The sequence below is a fragment of the Bos mutus genome, chromosome 2 (genome assembly GCF_027580195.1).
Source record: "Bos mutus isolate GX-2022 chromosome 2, NWIPB_WYAK_1.1, whole genome shotgun sequence".
Classification (NCBI taxonomy): domain Eukaryota; kingdom Metazoa; phylum Chordata; class Mammalia; order Artiodactyla; family Bovidae; genus Bos; species Bos mutus.
The window spans coordinates 29,476,111-29,494,560 of NC_091618.1; the positions used below are offsets into that span (position 1 = coordinate 29,476,111).

An 18,450-nucleotide genomic window follows, 5' to 3' on the forward strand; every position below is an offset into this window, starting at 1 on the left:
TCAGCCCCCTGGGCAGCTGTCCCTCAAGCTCCACCTCTGCAGAGATTCTCCTGTCACCTCTGCACGGTGGTCCTTAGGGAGGTGAGCTGAAGTGGGCGGGGTGAGGCCAGCTGCTACTTCTGGCCATACTTTCCCAAGAGTTCTCAAGACCAGATGTACACGTGTGTGCACATCTGTGCATGTGTGTGCAGGTGTGCGTGTGTGAGCTCATGCAGTCTGGTAAGAGGAGTAAATGCAATTCAGGTGCTATCTGGTTTCTTTAAAAGCACCTTTTTTGTGTGAATAAAAAGTATATGTTCAGGACTTCCCTGATGGCCCAGTGGTTAAGACTCCACACTTCTACAGGGGGTTTGATCCCTGGTTGGATCAAATCTGCCTCACCCTTATGGCAGAAAGCGAAGAAGTAAAGAGCCTCTTGATGAAAGTGAAAGAGGAGGGTGAAAAAAGTTGGCTTAAAACTCAACATTCGGAAAACTAAGATCATGGCATCCAGTGCCATCACTTCATGGCAAATAGATGGGGAAACAATGGAAACAGTGAGAGACTTTATTTTTAGGGGCTCCAAAATCACTGCAGATGGTGACTGCAGCCATGAAATTAAAAGATGCTTGCTCCTTGGAAGAAAAGCTATGACCAGCCTAGACAGCATATTATAAAGCAGAGACATTACTTTGCCAACAAAGGTCTGTCTAGTCAAAGCTATGGTTTTTCCAGTGGTCATGTATGGATGTGAGAGTTGGACTATAGAGAAAGCTGAGCACTGAAGAATTGATGCTTTTGACCTGTGGTGTTGGAGAAGACTCTTGAGATTCCCTTGGACAGCAAGGAGATCCAACCAGTTCATGCTAAAGGAAATCAGTCCTGAATATTCATTGGAAGGACTGATACTAAAGCTGAAATTCCAATACTTTGACTACCTGATGCAAAGAATCAATTCATTTGAAAAGACCCTGATGCTGGGAAAGATTGAAGGTGGGAGGAGAAGGGGATGACAGAGGATGAGATGGTTGTATGGCATCACCGACACAATGGACATGAGTTTGAGTAGACTCCAGGAGTTGGTGATGGACAGGGAAGCCTGGCACGCTGCAGTCCATGGGGTTGCAAAGAGTTGGACACGACTGAGCGACTGAACTGAACTGAACTGGGGAACTAAGATCCCACATGCCCAGCAGTGCAACCAATGTGTGTGTGCGTGCTAAGTTGCTTCAGTCACGTCTGACTTTGAGACCCTCTGGATTGTAACCCACCAGGCTCTGTCCATGGGATTCTCCAGGCAAGAATACTGAAGTGGGTTGCCATTTCGTCCTCCAGGGAACATATATATTCGCTTAATTATATGGGCTTCCCTGGTGGCTCAGATGATAAAGAATCTGCCTGCAACACAGGAGACATGAGTTGGATCCCTGGCTTAGGAAGATGCCCTGGAGAAGGCAATGGCTACCCACTCCCAGTATTCTTGCCTGGAGAATTCCACGGACAGAGGAGACTGGTGGCCTATAGTCCTTAATTATACAGACAGGAAAAAGGAAAGAAAAAACTCCTAATTCCACTACAGAGATAAATCTGAGTAATGTATTTTTGTATTTTGGAGTATTTCTTTCAAGGTACTGCCCAGTACATATGCTGGGGGTGTATACTCTATGTATATATGTATACCATATTTATATATGTGTACTGTATGTATATACTATAGGTATACTATATGTATATAGTATCTGTCATCTATCTTTTAACTGTCTCATGGTAATCCATTAGATAGATGGCATAGTTTATGTAACCAATATCTCAAATTATATCCAATTATTTGAAATTACTAAGAATGCCTTGGTAAGTATTATTACTAAACTTTTGCCAATAGATTGCATCTATTATCATTTATTTAGCATAAGCTCCCTAAAAGTGGCATTGCCGGGTCAAAGATATGACTAGTCAAGTTGTCCCCCAGAAAAGTCACATTAATTTATAGCCACATCTGTATTAGTGGCACCTGCCTGGTTTCCGCAGCATTGAACTCCAGCTTTTAAGAAAATTTCTGTCAGTGTTAATTGTCATTGTGTCAATTTATATTTCTTTGATTACCAGCGAGATAGACCATTAAAATATATTTATTGGGGGATTCCCTGGCAGTCCAGTGGTTAGGTGGGAAGGGCATGGCATAAATATATATATTATATTATGTGTGTGTGTGTGTATGTATATATATATATATATGTAGGCTATGTCTTTTGTGAATTTTTAATTGATTTGTTGGAGTTGTGTATATATTTAATATATTAAGGTTTGTAACCCGCCTGTCATTTCTCTAATTTAGTTGCTAAACTTTTAATTTAGCCTCAGAATTTTGGGTGAAAACGTATGTGTTTTGTGGTTTTGTGTGTGTGTATGATATCTTCATTCTCCAAGGAAGGATCAAAGCTCTGCCCTGTGCAGTGGAAACACAGAGTCTTAACAATTGGATCACCAGGGAAGTCCAGAGAACGTATGTTTTTAAAAATTATTCCCAATTTCTTAATTTTGATAAATGTCAAACATATTGAAAAGTATAAATAATAGTATGATAGTATAATAAACAGCCATGGACTCAAGAATTAAGATCTGCAACATATACATATTTGGAAATAAGCTGCTGATATTATTGTACTTTAGCTCAAAATATTTGTCATTCATCTCCTAAGAGTGAGGACAGTCTTCTTCATAACTGTAATAAGATTTTCACAACTGAGAACATTAATAATTATTTCTAATATCATCTTCTACTCAATCCAGTCAGTTCCTCCCAGGAGGACTGTAACATCTGGTTTCATTGATTCTTGATCAAATCATGCACTTTCTTTGACTGTTACGTCTCTTCAGTATCTTTTAAATCTAGAATAGCCCCGACTTTTTCCTGACGCTGACTTACCCGCATCGAGGGCAGTGTGTAGTAGAACGTTCACATTGGGATTTCTCTAAGTCTTTCTTTGTGTACTATTTAATTTGTTCCTCTTCCTCCTGTATTTCCCACAAACTGAAAGCACCTCTGAAGGTTTGGTTAGGTTCTGGTTTAACAATTTTTTTTCAAGAATATGTAAAAAGGAGCCATGTTTCTCCAGCTATAATATCTTAAGAGTCAATGGGGAATCTATTTGAAGTGCAGATTCTGATTCCATAGGTCTGGGGTGGGGTCTGAAACTGCGTTACTAACAAGCTCCCAGGTGGTGCTGATGTTCCAGTCCTTGGACCACACTGTGAGCAACATGGTCAAAGGTGTTGCTGTGCACTTCATTCTGCCCAGCATCAAGACATCTCAGCATGAGTGATGTGAAGTTTGATCCCTTGATTATGGTGGTTATTGCCAGATATTGCCACCCTAAAGGCACCCTTCCCCTTTACAATTAGAAGTCATCTTGGAGTAATCTTTGGCCAATACTTTGGCCACCTGATGCGAAGAACTGACTCATTGGAAGAGAATCTGATGATGGGAAAGATTGAAGGCAGAGGAGAAGGGGACGACAGAGGATGAGATGGTTGGATGACATCATCGACTCAATGGACATGAGTTTGAGCAAGCTCCGGGAGTCGGTAATGGACAGGGAAGCCTGGCGTGCTGCAGTCCATGGGGTCGCAGAGAGTCAGACACAACTGAGTGACTGAACTGAACTGGAGTAATCTTGGGGCAATTTGAAGTCATCTCAGGGCACTTGCAGCACAAAAGTTTCCAATTATTTACCACTCTCTACTTCTCCTTTTGTGAAGGAAATGACAACCCACTCCAGTATTCTTGCCTAGAAACTTCCAAGGACAGAGGAGCCTGGTGGGCTACAGTTGGTCCATGGGATCACAAAGAGTTGGGCATGACTGAGCACACACGCACTTCTCCTTTTTTAATATTATTATGTAATTACTTGTTAATACCTGTTTTTTTCCCCCCCAAAGTGTCTGTTTTGCTCACTGCTGTACTGTGGTGCCTGGTATGGAGCAGGCATGCAATGACTGAAAAAAGAAATGAAATTTGTGATCTCTATCTTTGATAATATATTTAGAAAGCTGTTTTTAACTTAAGCCAATTTTTATTTTTAAAAATTAATAAGTGGACCTGATAAAATAATTCCCAATATAAACAGATATATAATATAATGTGTTATATTATATGGGATCAAACTTTGCATCACTCACGCTGAGACAACTGCTCCCATCTTAAATGACTCCCATCTAGTCTGCCATCTCTGCTACCCACAGTTAGCCACAATTTCCATTTCTTGTCTACCTTACAGGAGTATACAAAATTATATACATGTATTTGTACCTACTTTTATATTTCTCTTTAGTGGAGAACCACCATCACCATTGTTAGGAAGCTTGCTTTGTTGACTGGTTTATCTTGGAGATCATTCTGTATCTGTAGACAGACATGGAACGGTCTATGTCTATCTGTAGATAGATAGTTCCACCTCATTGTTTTTCATCATTATATAGTATTCTCTGGTATAGATACAGCAACATTTATTTAACTAGTTCCTTATTCTTGGACACTGAAGTTATTTCAAGTGCTTTGCTGCTCAGTTCAGTTCAGTCGCTCAGTCGTGTCTGACTCTTTGCGACCCCGTGGACCCCATGGAGCACACCAGACCTCCCTGTCCGTCACCAACTCTCAGAGTTTACTGAAACTCATGTCCATTGAGTCAGTGATGCCATCCAACCATCTCATCCTCTGTCGTCCCCTTCTCCTCCTGCCTTCAATCTTTCCCAGCATCAGGGTCTTTTCAAATGAGTCAGCTCTTCGCATCAGGTATTACCAACAAAATTAATACCCATATGCATACAGTTACATGAATATACATTTTATCTACCACATAAACTCCTAAAAATCCAACTGCCAGATGAAAAAGTGTCTGCATTTTAAAAATATTTTCAACGGTCAAATTATTCTCCAAAGAGGCTGCAGCAAATGTATATTCCTGTCAGCAGTGGTGTATCCATGATTCTGTGAGTAACAAGCAAACAGTAAGTAACTAAGCCCCTCAGGTAGAGACATGTTCACAGTCTCCAAAGCCAGAAGTCAGGTTGCCTTCCTCCTTCCCCTCCACCGCTGTCCCAAGAGCCAACCAGCCGCAGCTTCCTGCCAAGTTCATCTCCTGTGTCACATCCATCACTTCGTCCTTCCCTCTTCACTGTCTTGGCTGCAGTTCAGGTCTTCATCCTCTGTCTTTGAAACCATGTCTGTGGTCTCCCCTTAGGGAGAGTCTTAGGTCCCTAACCAGGTAGCTCAGTGGTAAAGAATCTGTTTGCCAACATAGGAGACAAAGATGCGGGTTTGATCCCTGGGTTGGGAAGATTCCCCTGGAGCAGGAAATGGCAACCCGCTCCAGTATTCTTGCCTGGAAAATTCCATGGACAGAGGAGCCTGGCACAGTCCATTGGGTCGCAAAGAATTGGACAGAACAGCACACACACACACACACACACACACACACCCAATGCAGCTTCCAACGGGTGGCTGCCAGGCTTGCATGTGCCTCTCTCCCGCTCAGCGTCCCTCTGTGGCGCCCCCTCCCTGCAAGGAAAAGGCCACCCCCTTGGTCTGGCTACAGATCTGCATTATCTCGCTCCTGCTTTTCTGCAGTGTCATTTCCCCTCCTTCCCCCCTTGTGTGCAATTTCGAAACTGTCACTTCCCACGCTCCCTAGTGTGTTCCTTGAGGCTTTGGCTTCCTTTCCCGTTGGACCTCCCTGCACAGACCACCTTCCCCTGAACCTTGCCTCCTTCCCAAATCCTTGGCAAGGATTTCCAGGCTCCCCATGTACCCCAGGGGAGGTTACGGTGTCCCCTGTGCTCCTCCCCCATGTCATCTCTTGCCTGCACCCCCCCCCCGCATTTGCAGCATTTCAGGTTTGGACAGCATATTCAGATGTCTGTTCTCCACACTAGGATGTGAGTTCCTTGAGAGCAGAAGCGCATCCTAGTCATGGCATATCCCCGGGTCCTGGCCCAGTGCCTGGCACCACAGTCCACGTTGTCGCGTTGAATTCTGTGGATGAAGTCTGTGTGTGTGTGGGGGCAGGCTGAGGTCTCAAAGTTGGGAGCGGTGGTGACTCTCTGCAGTGACAGGCCCTTCAGGATGCAAATATGGCGAGGGGCGAGTGTTTGCATGGAGAGCAGGAAATAGAGCAGGACCCCGAGGAGGGCCGGGCAGGAGGCAGGGAGGGCTCGGTGTTGACCCGGCCAAGGGCTCTCGGGCTTCGGCTCAGACTGGGACTGGAGCTCAGGGTTCTGCGGGCTCTCCTCCCGGGTGATGGCTTCGTGACGCTTTTCTACCAGGAAAAGTAGAGGGGAGAGGGCGGGGGGAGGGGGCAGCATCACACACACGCTGCAGAGACCTGGGGGGACACGGCAGCGTCTGGAGCGCCAGGAGGCTGAAGTCACAAGGTGAGGGGATGAGGACTGGGAGAGGCAGAGGGTGGAGATGGGGGGAGCGGGGCCCCGGAATCAGATTTGAGAGGGGCAAATCTTCCTTCTCCCCAGTGCATAGGGGGTTGGGGGAAAAGCTACCCACCCCCGGGAAAGGGCCTCGTTCTAGGCCGGCCCTCATCCTTCCAGCCCCGGGGAGAGGGTCTGCGCCCAGGCAGGGGGCCGGCGGGAGAGGCCCGGCGCCGGGGAGCCCGGGCTTCCGCGAGGACAGAGAGGCCTCTAGCGGCCAGGAGGCGAGGGCGAGCCGGGAGGGCACTTCCTGCCAAGGCCCGGGGCGGCCCAGTTTCGCAAAGGAAGTTCTGCCAGGGCCGCAGGGGCGGAGGCAGGAAGTGGGCCGGAGGCTCGCGCTAGGGTGCGGCCGGCGGGTAGTGAGAGGCCGCGGCCGGGAGCGGGGGAGGGCCACGGAGGTGAACCAGACCGAGGCCGCGACCCCACCCACCCCCGCGGGGCCCCAGACGCCTCCGCCTGCCCGCAGCCGGGTCCGGCGGCGCAGCGCTGCCAGCGACGCCTCGGCCGTCCGCGCGCGGCCTGGGTCAGCTGCGTTCCAAGTTCCGTTTGGAGCTGAACTTGGCTTCCCTCTAGCTCGCCCCATTCCCCTCCACCCTCTGGGGCCTCACGGGTCCCTCCCCTCCACTCCGGGGCGGAGACCACACCCCTCCAGTCTCCAAATACCTTCCAGGGGCCTCTCCTACGGACGCATTTCAGTTCGCCTCAGAGCTAATACTCTATGGAGTCCTCCCGATGCAGGCATTACTTAATCACTTCTGCAAAGAGGGCCTAGCTCCATTTTGCTGATCAGATAACTGAGGCCAAAACGGGTAGAATTAAATAACAGTCAGATGAACTCGGGCTTTCCTGGTGCCTCAGCGGTCAAGAGTCCGCCTGCGAACGCACACGATGCAAGAGACACCGGTTCGACCCCCGGGTGGGAGGGAAGATCCCTGGAGAAGGAAATGGCAACCCACTCCAGTATTCTTGCCTGGGAAACCCCATGGAAAGAGGAGCCTGGTGGGCTGTAGTCCACAGGGCTTCAGAAGAGTTGGACACGAGTTAGTGACTAAACAGCAAACGGCACAGATGCACTCGGACCCATTCAAAGTTTGCATTTTCAGGCTTGATGCCCCTGGAAGGGTGAGGGCAGCCCTTCCCTCCACAGGGTTTGCTGAAGCAGGTGTGGCTTCACTGGACATTCCCCCAACTTCAACAGCCCCCTTCCCATCAATAACCACACAGCCAGGATTGGGGGGGGGGGGTCTGGCTTTAGCTTTAGTTCTTATCAAACTGTGGGGTTCTCCATTACAGAGAAGGCACTTAGATGGGAGGGTCACCTGAGTCAGACCAACTTTGTTCTCCCTCCCACCCTCAGCTGTCTGGGGTGGAGGGTAATGACACGTCCACCTGACATCCCCCTTGGCACTGGTATGTGGGTCCCCTTAACCGTTAGGCCTTTGGGAGAGCCCAAGGCTCTGGCCTCCAGACTCAGCATTTGGGGGAGGGATTCCAGATAAAGGACTGAGAGCTAGAAGGCAGGACGTCCTGGGAGCTGCCCCCAGCCAGCAGGGGGCAAAGCAGAGGGGCTGCAGGGGTGGGGTTGGCACAGGGGCTGGGGGACAGCTTGGCCAGGTTTCCTGGAGACCCCCAAACCCCACAAGAAGGGTCCCACCTCCTACAGATCCCCTAAAGGCACCGGTGAAATATGGGGTGGGGTGGGGAGGCACCAGTTAGGTGGTCTAGAGAGACCCACACACAAACTCTGCTGGTGGGCCTGGCACAGCACTGGGCACAGAAAAGGTGCTCAATACATGTTTCTTGAATGAATGAATGAATGGAGCAGAGAGGGTGTGAGGGACAAAGGACAGGGCCTGGGGCCCCTTGGGCCAGCCTGCTTCATTCAGAAAATAGTAGTTTAAAAAATGTAAAAATCCTTTCCCTCCTCCCCCCCTTGTTTATGGGCCCAGGAAAGGGAGAGGGAAGGGTGTCTCTACCTGGACCCTTCCCTCTCCCCCTCCTCTAAAAGTCTATATACACATATACATATTTATATGGCACCGCAGGATACTGCCTGGGCCCCCACACGGAGCTGGGGGCGCCAAGCCCCAGGGCCTCCAGGGCGGCCAAGGCAGAGGTGAGAGGTTGGAACTTGGGGCAGTGTGGGAAGTAGCCCTCAGCAGCTGGTGAGCCCAGAGCAGCTGGATTCTGGGGTCCTGAACAACAGACCCCTGCTCCCTTCACAAGTGAAAACAGATCAACCCTCCCCGCCCTAGGCAGAGGTGGGGTGAGGGGGGCCTGCAGCAGTCCCCAGGGAAGAGGTGGGGAGACGGAGTCCTGCCCCACCAGCCTAGATTGCAGCAACCTGAAGGCTGTTCCAGGCAGAGCTGACCCGGATTGTGGCCCTGGGAAAATCGGCTGGGAAGAGGGCTCTGTGCAAGGCACTTGGTGTCCACTGTTCCCAGGCTGGGGGGGGGGGGTCCAAGGCAGAGGGCAGCTCAAACCCTGCCCCTCCCCCAAGCAGAACCGGAAGGGCCTGAGGGGCCCAATTTGGCAGCAGAGAAACATGGCGGTGCAGAGAGACAGAGGAAAGAAGGGGGAGTGGCACGCAGAGCCCCACGGGTCCCCCAAGGAGGAGGTTCTAAGGCACTGACTCAGGGACCCAGGGGCTCATCGCCCTCCGTGCAGCCTGCTGCCCCCTCCAGAGCCTGGCCAGGCTGGTGGCGGGGCTGGTGGGGAGAGACCCCGCTTCCCCATGGCGCTGAGTTTTCTTAAGGCAGAGTCCAAGTGAGAGGGGTGCGGGTGTGGTCAGGGGCAGGTCCGAGCCCCGTGGCGCCTAACTAGCTGCCCGGCCGAGGCTGCCTGAGCACTGAGTACACGTCGTCCACACGGCTGAGCTGCTCAAAGAAGGGCAGAAGGTCGTGGAGCTCTGTGTCACTCATGTTGTCGAACCATGAGGCCACTGGTACCTGGAAGATGGGTGCGGGGCAATGAGGGGGGCAGGGGGCCCTGGGCACAGAGCGTCCAGATCAGCCCCGAGCACCCTCACTCACCGTTCCCCAGTAAGTTGCACTGACCACACAAGTCAGAGCAGAAGTTTTAGGGAACCATACTCAACCCTGCATGTTTGAGTTCAGTCTCTTCAGTCGTGTCCAACTTTTAGGGAGCCCATGGACTGTAGCCCTCCAGGCTCCTCTGTCCATGGGATTCTCCAGGCAAGAATACTGGAGTGGGTTGCCATTCCCAGAGGATCTTCCTGACCCAAGGATCCAACCCACGTCTCTTATGTCTCCCACTTTGGCAGGCGGGTTCTTTACCACTAGCGCCACCTGGGAAGCCCTTACCCTATTGTGTGCTAAGCACTTGGACAGTTTCGGTTCATTTTTTTTTTTTTTTTTCGGTTCATTTTTTAAAAAAGTTAATTCTGGGATCCACTAACAGTTCACAACTGTTAGGATGAAGTGGAAACTGCTCTAGTGCCCAGCAAGGGACCCAAACCCATGGCAGGCCCCCTGTCCATGCAGGCAGAACGGGCTGAGTGACTGATAAGAGACCTGGGGCAGCTGTGGATAGACAAGGTAAGCAGGCAGCAGCCAGGGGCCACCGAGGAGAGAAAAGAGGGAAGAACGGGAGGGACCAGACCCCCGAAGGGCCCCAACCCCCATCCTGCCGGGCACTCACGGCGTTATCTGGATGGAAGACGTAGGAGGCGGGCGAGTTGTCCAGGATGAGCACCCGACGCAGGTCTCGGCCCAGTCGGCTCAGGTCCTTCACATAGTTCCCCCGGTGGAAGACACACGACTCCCGAAACAGCCGCGCCCGGAAGGCCCCCCACTTGTCCAACAGGTCAGCTACCGGGTCTGCGTACTGGGGGGGTGGGAGGTGGGTCATCGGGGGCAGGGAGGGCGCCAAGACGGACCCAGAGACCTCTGCCCAGTGGTTGTGTGTCAGAGGCAGACAGGAAGCAGAGGTGCCCAGGGAGCCCTGCGGAGGGTGGAGGGCTCACCTTGGCCAGGCTGGCGGTGAACAGCACGCATTCGAAGAGCTCCCCCATCCGCTGCAGGAACTCATCGACGTGGGGCCGCTTCAGCACGTAGACCTGGGGGGTGGGCCAGTGAGGGGACTGCTGGCCCATGGGCCTGGGCAGGGTGGGGCAGGGTGGGGTAGCCGGGGCTGTGCAGGAGTTAGGTGCAGGAGGTAGAGGAGCACAGGAGGGCAGCTGGTCCCGGGGCCCGTGGGCTCCACTTGGCCAGCCACCCCCACCACCGCCAGGTAAACCACCCACTGTCCCCGAAGAGGATCAAATAACCTCCGACTCCTGTCTTTGGGCCCTACCTCAGAGGGAATCACTAATTCCCACCCCTTCCTCCGCCAGGGCCTCGGCCGGATGTGGGGGCCTGGGGCAACCCCCTCACCCCAAGGCTGCAGGGCACCGGCCCCCGAGCCAAGTAATGGAGAACAGGCTGGACAGCACACAACCTATCCTGAATTACTTGAACTGGGTCCCGGGCAGGGTGGGGGCGAGGGGGCACCGAGGAAGACCCCCCACCCCACTCCCTGCAGGCCTTGGAGCTGGGCCAAGTCCCTGAGGGTCTGTGTGACCTCAGGGAAGTCTCACACCCTCTCTGGGCCCCGGACATTCCACATTTATCAAAATCCCATCTAGGGCTCTCAGGACTGGTGGGAGGAACCTGGGGTCTGGAAGACAGATGCCAACCCTACCACCTCCCCCCCACCCCCAGCCCCTCACCTGGTGGACCACCCCATCAATCTCCACAGGAATGATGAAGTCAGCATTGTTCACTGGCTGCAGAGGGAAGAGAGCTGCTGGAGCTGGGGCAAGGCCCGCCAGGACCACCCTCCCAGGCCAGGTCAGGGTCTGTGTGACCTCAGCCAAGTCTCACATCCTCTCTGGACTTCTGACAATTCCACATTTATCAAAATCCCATCTAGGGCTCAGAGACCGGGGCCTGAGGGCTGCTGGGCGGGGGCCCACCTTGAAGGAACTGTGCACCAGGGTCTCGTCCAGGTCGATGACCACGCAGATCTTGTCCGAGTCCTGGGCTTTGGCCTCAGGGAGCAGGTACTGGACTGGGGTCTGCTGTGGGGACAAGGGGGGAGCTGGTTATTGCCACCTCTCTCAAGCCCCAGTTATTTTTCCTACCCCAGCCCTCTTCCTGGAGAGCCCCAAGGACAGAGTGGGAACACCAGCCCCTTCCCAGCTTTGCCCCTGCCAACCCTGGAGCCTGGGGGTAGGCTGCCTGGCTCTCAGGGCTTCACTTCCTGACCTGGGAAACCAACGCAGAGGAAAGCCTCCACTTCTGAAGGGGAAATTCAGAATCCTCGGGGCTGGGGGCCCTTAGGAGGCAGTCAGGGTTGGGAAGGCCTGGGAGGGTGGAGGGCTTGGTGGGGGGTAGGGGGGCTTCACCCTCCTCCACAGGGCCTAGCAGCACGTCATGAAGAGCCCCCTTCCCCTACACCCCCCGAAGGGCTGAGTCCAGGTGCCCCCATAGCCCCCACTTGGCCAGCACACACCTTGGGGACGGCACCATTCTCCTCCACGAGCAGGGGTGCCCCGCTATGGGCGGGCAGGGCCTCCCCGTCATCCCGGCAGACACAGCAGAAAAGCGAGTGGAGGATCCCCCGGCTCCGGGGCTTCTGAGAGGCTGCTGACTTCTGGTCACCTGAAGCAAGGAGGCCCAAGGTGGGGCATGCACACTGCCTGGCCTGCAGGGCTGTGCCTATATGCCCAGCTGCCAACCCCTGGGCTGAGAGGATCTGGCCATGGTTCCTTCATTGAGGGAGACACACTAAGGTGGCAGCCTGACAGTCTTGGCTCCAGGCCACCCCTCCGCTCCCCACAAGTTCTTCTAATGTGGCTACAACGTCACCCACACTAGGGAGTGGGCTGGTTGGAGGCTGGGACAGGAGGTGTTTTCTCTTCCCAACAGTTTCCATCTCTGCGGGGGGAGCAGTGCATAGGGGCACCTCCTGACACCCACCGGACCCGAGCAGCCCCTGGTCATGGGGCCCCTACCAAAGAGGGCTGGGGCTTGGGGCCCTGGGGCCCACTCCCGCCCTCCTTCCATCCTCCACCTCCAGAGGTCCAAAGTCCTCCCTGAAGCTGGGCCCAGACACAGGGGGTGGGGGCTTGAAGCTAGCGTCCTGCGGCCACCTACTGGCCCCTCCTCCTCCTCCTCCGCCCCCGCCAGGACCTCCAACCTAGATCCCGCTGATAGACTGGCCGACCCTCCACCCGACCCCCTATCCAACCCCCCACCCTCGACCCCGGGAGGACCTAGGTCCCGGCCAGAAGTGGACAGACCTGGAAGGACTTCCTAGCCTCTTAAGTCCACACGAGGACAGGGAGGAGCAGACCCCCTAGACCAGAATCATCAGTCCCGGGGTGCCCGGCCCAAGCTGGCGGCATCTCGGGTCGCTGAGTGTATGCACAGACACGGCGCCCACCGGCTCCGGGAGCCAAGTGCGCGGTCCGATCCCGCGTCTTCTGCGGGCGCGCGGGCGATCCTTAGAAGTGGTTGTCTCTCTCCGCGCCTCCACGCGGGACGCGGAAGTTTGTGGGGAACGTGGCCCTGTGTTAGCGGGAGATCTTTCCAACCCTCCCCAGCCCGCTGTCACCTCTGCGCCCCCTCCCGCGACCCAGCCAGACCGCGGCCCGGAGGGGGCGGAGTCTCAGCTGGTGGCCTGAAGGCGCCCTCTTCAGCCCCCCCATCTCCCAGCCCCCTTGGCGCCAATGGGGGAGTAGGGGGGGGGACGACTCTTCGGCCTCGCGCACACCCAGTCTACGAAAACTGGAGGGCGCCCAGTGCTCCACCCCTGCCTCAGTTTCCCCACCTCGAGCAGACCGAAGCGCCCCCAAACGCGCCAGGCCCCGCCCCGGGTCTCCGAGTCTCTGCAAGTTCAAACTCTCACCCAGCTTCCCCTCCAGTTGGAAGCTTCGGGTCCCGCCAAGGCGGGCGCCCCGGGCGGCGGCGGCAACTGTCGCCCTCGAGAGAGTCTCGGCTCCCTCCTATTTGCGGCGCCGGGTCTAAGCGCCCCTCCGCGCGCCCCAGTACCTTTGCTCCGTAGCGGGCTCCGCGCTTCCTCCTTGCTGATCTGAGTAATGACGGCCGAGCTGTCCATGGGGCCGGGCGCGCTCCCCTCCGGCCGGACTCTGGCCCGGGAGCCCGGCCTCCCCCCCGGCTCGGGCCGGAATCGGGGCGCGGGGGGGAGGGGAGGGGTGGGAGGGAGGGATCCCCGCGAGCTTCGGAGGGGAGGGGAGCCAGGTTCTAAGGGGGAGGGGGAGGGAGGGGGCGCGGAGGAAACTTTGTTACAACATGGAGTTTCCTCCCCGCGAGGCGGATGCAAACATGGAACCCGGGCGCCGTTTCAAGGCTCCCCCTTAAAAGGGCAACGGCTTCAGCGTGACCTGGACTCGGCCGGGGCTTTCATCACTTGAGGGGCCGGCGCTGCTCGGCGGGCAAGGAGGCGGGCCCGGCCAGGTTCCTGCCGCGCTCCCGGGGGCGCCGCCTCCTTTCCCGCCGCCCGCCCGCCAGCCAGGCCAAGCCTCTGCGGCTGCGTGGCAGGGCCGGCACCCCGGCCCACGGTTCTCCGCGCTAAGCGGCCCGGGACCAGGGCCCGCCCGGGGCGCCCGCGCCGGGAGTGCCCCGAGGCAGCGCGACTCCACCTCTGAACATTCCAAAGGTCGGGGACTGGCAGCTTCTCGGTCTTCTCATCTGGGAAATGGGGATAACACCATCTGGTCTGAAAAGTGGGTCTTCTCTCCGGTGGTCGCAGGGGAAGTCGTGAGTGTGCAAAGCCTCTGCTGCACCTCCCAACGACTATGCAGATCCACACAATTAGGTCCCTAACCAGACCGTGACCTACTCTCAGTCTCGGCCCCTTTTCTCTAAACCCGGACCTGTAGAAATTCCAGCTGTCTGCCCCGGGGTGCCCCCTGCCGACCTCTCCTCACCGGGCGCCCGGCCACCTCCACTCCCCATACCCACTGCAGCCACCTGGTTTTCTTGCCTGAAACCAAGGGCCTCCACGCCTCAGGGCCTTTATACGTGCTGTTCGTCCTGCCTGAATGCACTTCCTACCGCTTCGCATAGACAAATCCTACAGACCTCGAAGAAATGAAACCCTCCTTTTTCCCAGGCCCCCTCCTCTGCTTCCCACCCGCCGGCCCCTCTGTGGGGAGGGGAAATCAGGCCGGGGCCCCACACAGTGGGATTCGATGCATGACCGTGGGGACCACGGACATCCACTGGCACACCCGCTCTACTCAGGTCCGTGCTGACTCGCCCCGGGCGCGGGGCTCGCGTTTCCACGCGGATTCTTCGCGAGCAAAACTCCCGTGTGCTACGCGGTGAGGTTTGCGGGCGGGGTTTGTTTGTTTTCCTGTCTATGAAGTTCCTTATATTTATCGTTACTGTTTTGTGTTCACATTTTTTAAATATTAATAACGCCAAGGCTTGATAAACACGCCCCAGCACTTCCTTCCCCCGCCGGGCGGGGCGGGGCGGGCGCATCTTGTCCCATCCGGCAGCCCGGTGTGAGCGCGGCGCGCTTTCTCCCGGCCAGGCGGAGGGGGCGCCCGGGAGGGAGAGACCCCGCGCGGGCGACGGGTCGTGAGCAGAGCTGGCCCCAGGGCGCATTCGCTTCGGGCCTGGGGTCCAGGGCGGGGTGGGGAGGTGGTCGGGGTCTGTGGATCCTCTGGACAGCACGACTCGCTTTCTGCTTTTAGTCACAATAATCGCCAACGTGCTGCGAGCAGTTACTTCTGGGTCCGGCTGTGGCTGCGCCCCTCATCTCATTTAACGACTCCTTTAAAACCCCGTTTTACAGATAAAGAAACTGAGTCCCCACTAGTGAGCGATTCAGCCCGCCCTGCGGCAGGAACAGAGGTGGGATTCCGGCCGCCGGGCGGAGTCCCCTCCCCTACGGTGCGGCCGCGGGGCGGCGCCTCGGCTTTATCTCCGGATGCCCAGCCGGTGCTGACCCCAAAAGGAAATGGGCGGCGGAGGGCTGAGCGAAACCCTGGCCTCGTCTCCAGTCTGACCGGCTCGCCTTCCTTCCCCTCCCCTCCCCCTCTCTGGAGGCTGGAACCTGGCCGGCTGTCCCTTCGACGGTCAGAGGAGCGGGGATAGGGCGGGCAGGACCGCGCCCCCCTGCCCGCTCAGTCGCTATTCTCTTCACCTCTGGCCCCTAAGACACACCCCCATCGTCCCCTCCAAGACTTCGAGATTGTTGACTCCTCCCAGGAGACCTGCCCTACCCCGCTTACCCCGCCCACCACTCCCACCACCCCCTCTCCATCCCCCGGCATCGGGGCTCGCCGAGGTGCCCCCTCCGCGCGGGCGGGGTGGATGCAGACCGAGTCCTGACACCCGGGCAGTGCGGGCTCTAGGGGTCTGTGGGGAGTGAGTTGCCGGTGGAAGCGTTCTGGAGGGTGGGGTTCTTAGGGTTTTCCCCGGGAAAGAAAACCCACACCCAGCTGCTGTCTCCCTTACCCTCTCTGCTACAGCAGGTGGGGTTCGCCGTGCAGTTTAGTTATATGTTTCGTTGGTTTGCACTCCAGGAGAAATCAAGTCATGGAGACTGTGAGTCAAGAAACACTGGGACTCAGCCAGGCTCGGTCTGGCAACTCGGGACATCATCCAGCATTCAGCTTCCCCCATCTGACAGCTGGGGTCCAACCCGGGCAAGTGGGTAGGCAGCATGTGGAGAGAAAGACTGGACGCCCTGCCCCGAGGCACACCTGGTGCACCTTCCCACAGGGCAGGGTGGATGCCGAGTGAGTCGGGAGGTCTGGGGGTGTGTAGTAATAAGAGTTGTGGGTGGAAGTTTTGGGGGAGAGTTAAGGTGTCAGGCCATTCCCAGCTGGAGGGGCTGGAGGATTGCTAGTTAGATCTGAACATGGCAAGGGCGGGTGGGGAAAAGCTAGGAGGACCAGAGCTACTGGGGAAGGGGCAGCCTTTTGGGTAGGGAAGGGTCCAGGCAGGGGAATGACTGGCCTTGGCCTGACCTCATGGCTAACCCCTTACCCAGGCCCAGGGCTACCCCTTAGCTGGCCCTTTGGTCCCCTCCCCCTTCTTTTCCCCCCAAGTTCTAAGTTCCAAGCTTGACTACTCATGTGACCAGACGGCCTGTTTCTCTGGGGAACTCCCAACAAGGTTGCATGTCTCTAGCTTTTGCACACACCAATACACAACCCCAACTCCTGGCATGCTCACCTTCCCCTTGAGGGTTCCCCCTCCATCTATTCAGTTTTCAAAATACTGTCTAGTACTTGATCTCTGGACCTTGCCTCGTTTTTTGAAGGTGTGCTGACACACCGGTGTGTAGTGGTTTACTTATCCTCCACCCCCCCCACTCCCCCCACCCCGCTCCAACTCCGCCAGGTAGTCTTTATTTAGAGACTGCGCCTCCCTCCCCCATGTCCAGCATAGGCCTGGTGCCAAACTAATGCCTAGAGAATTGTTTAAAGAGGTGGACAGGGGGTACAGCTGGGGGCACCTCTAGGAAGTAGGAAAAAGGATCTCCCCTTTCTCGGCTACCTGGCCCCCATTCATCCCTCTTCCAGTTCCCGTGGGCCCCAGCTTCTCCAGGGCCAAGCCAGGAGAAGAGGATTGGGCAGCTTTCTAGTCTGGGTACCTCTCCATGGTTGTGTAGGGTGAGCCAGACCTGTCCCATCCCGGTGCTCTCAGAGGGCCCCACTTGTTTTGTTGCCCTTTTAAGAAAGAGGAAATTCTTCTCATAAACATGCGCCTCAACCTGAGTGCGGAGCCCGACTGCCTGCCCCGCCGCATCCCCGGGAAATCAGGGGTGCTTCCAGGCACACCGCCCACTCCAAGCTCAATCTAGGGGGAAAGACTGGCGGCCCCTCCACGCCGCTGCTCGCCACCGGGGCTGGGAGCAGGGTGGAGGCGGGGGGGGGGGGTCCCAAGGACTTGAAGAGGCTGGAGGAGGGACTTGGGGGAGCCTAGAAACAGCTCAGGGAACGTCTGTAAAGTGCAGTCCCTGTAAGGGGCGAAGGGGCGCTGGGCCGCTCCCTACGGCCAAGGGGGTTCCCCGCCCACGAAGCTCACCCCTACCCTCCAGCTTGGGCGGATTCCGAGGCCCCCGGGCGCGAGGCCGGAGCGACCGCCTCCTCTTTGGAGGCGGAGAGTACCGGCGCTCGGGACCGTCCCTTGCTCCTAGGAGGAGCTGGGAGACAGCGCCCTGGGGGCGTCTACTGCGCGGCGTGGGAGTCTCGGCCGCCTGGTCCCCTGGGGAGATGGCAAATGAATTGGGCCTCGGAGGCATGGACTCTTGGGTTCTTTGAGACCTGGTGCCCCAAGAGAGGAGAATCACGCCTCCGTTTTACTGCCTGGAAAATGGGTTTCGGGTGGAACCGAAAGGCTGAGGCCACTCCAGTGAGAGCAGGAGCGAGAGGCAGACATTCGAGGACGGGGGACACTTGATAGTTCAGTGATTTTGTGCTTGCCTGTCTCCATTTCCCTTCTCTTTTGGTTTAAGCGGTTGTTGTTGCTGCTGCTGCTGCTGCTGCTGCTAAGTCCCTTCAGTCGTGTCCGACTCTGTGCGACCCCATAGACGGCAGCCCACCAGGCTCCACCATCCCTGGGATTCTCCAGGCAAGAACACCGGAGTGGGTTGCCATTTCAGTCTCCAATGCATGAAAGCGAAAAGTGAAAGTGAAGTCGCTCAGTCGTGTCCGACTCCTAGCGACCCCATGGACTACAGCGCACTAGGCTCCTCCGTCCATGGGATTTTCCAGGCAAGAGTACTGGAGTGGGGTACCATTAGCATTTATTTGGGCTTCTCCAGTGGCTCAGCGGTAAAGAATCCTCCTGCATTGCAGGAGATGCAGGATATGGCGGTTCCCTGAGTGGAGAAGATCCCCTGAAGGACGGCATGACAACCCACTCCAGTATTGTCTAGAGAATCTCATGGGCAGAGGAGCCTGGTGGGCTGTGGTTCGTGGGGAAGCAAAGAATCTGACATGAC

The 18,450-nt window shown here is 56.0% G+C and overlaps 1 protein-coding gene across 4 annotated transcripts; it reads right to left on the reverse strand.

Annotated features, from left to right (window-relative positions):
• Positions 1 to 4,807: 4,807 nt before the first annotated feature.
• On the reverse strand, positions 4,808 to 13,815 carry CTDSP1 (CTD small phosphatase 1). Of its 4 annotated transcripts, none has more exons than XM_070386775.1 (7): positions 13,515 to 13,815; positions 11,974 to 12,122; positions 11,435 to 11,536; positions 11,189 to 11,245; positions 10,445 to 10,537; positions 10,120 to 10,305; positions 4,808 to 6,293 (listed from the first exon to the last, which is right to left on the reverse strand). In XM_070386775.1, exons 1-7 carry the CDS (start codon positions 13,579 to 13,581, stop codon positions 6,096 to 6,098), a joined length of 852 nt encoding a protein of 283 aa, XP_070242876.1. In that variant the 5' UTR covers positions 13,582 to 13,815; the 3' UTR covers positions 4,808 to 6,095. The 4 variants fall into 4 exon arrangements, with proteins under 4 accessions (XP_070242876.1, XP_070242873.1, XP_005889712.1 ...); XM_070386772.1 differs by having other exon boundaries at positions 11,435 to 11,539; positions 13,515 to 13,808; XM_005889650.3 differs by lacking the exon at positions 4,808 to 6,293 and adding an exon at positions 7,539 to 9,407 and having other exon boundaries at positions 13,515 to 13,800.
• Between the last annotated feature and the right edge of the window lie 4,635 nt (positions 13,816 to 18,450).

Bases quoted from the DNA above. Each gene is read 5' to 3' on its own strand.
- CTDSP1 (XM_070386772.1), bottom strand. From the start codon at position 13,581: ATGGACAGCTCGGCCGTCATTACTCAGATCAGCAAGGAGGAAGCGCGG. The intron at 12,123-13,514 runs GTACTGGGGCGC...TCCTTGCTTCAG, and splicing joins GAGCCCGCTACGGAGCAAAG to GTGACCAGAAGTCAGCAGCC. The intron at 6,294-10,119 runs GTGAGTGCCCGG...TTTTCCTGGTAG, and splicing joins TCTTCCATCCAGATAACGCC to AAAAGCGTCACGAAGCCATC.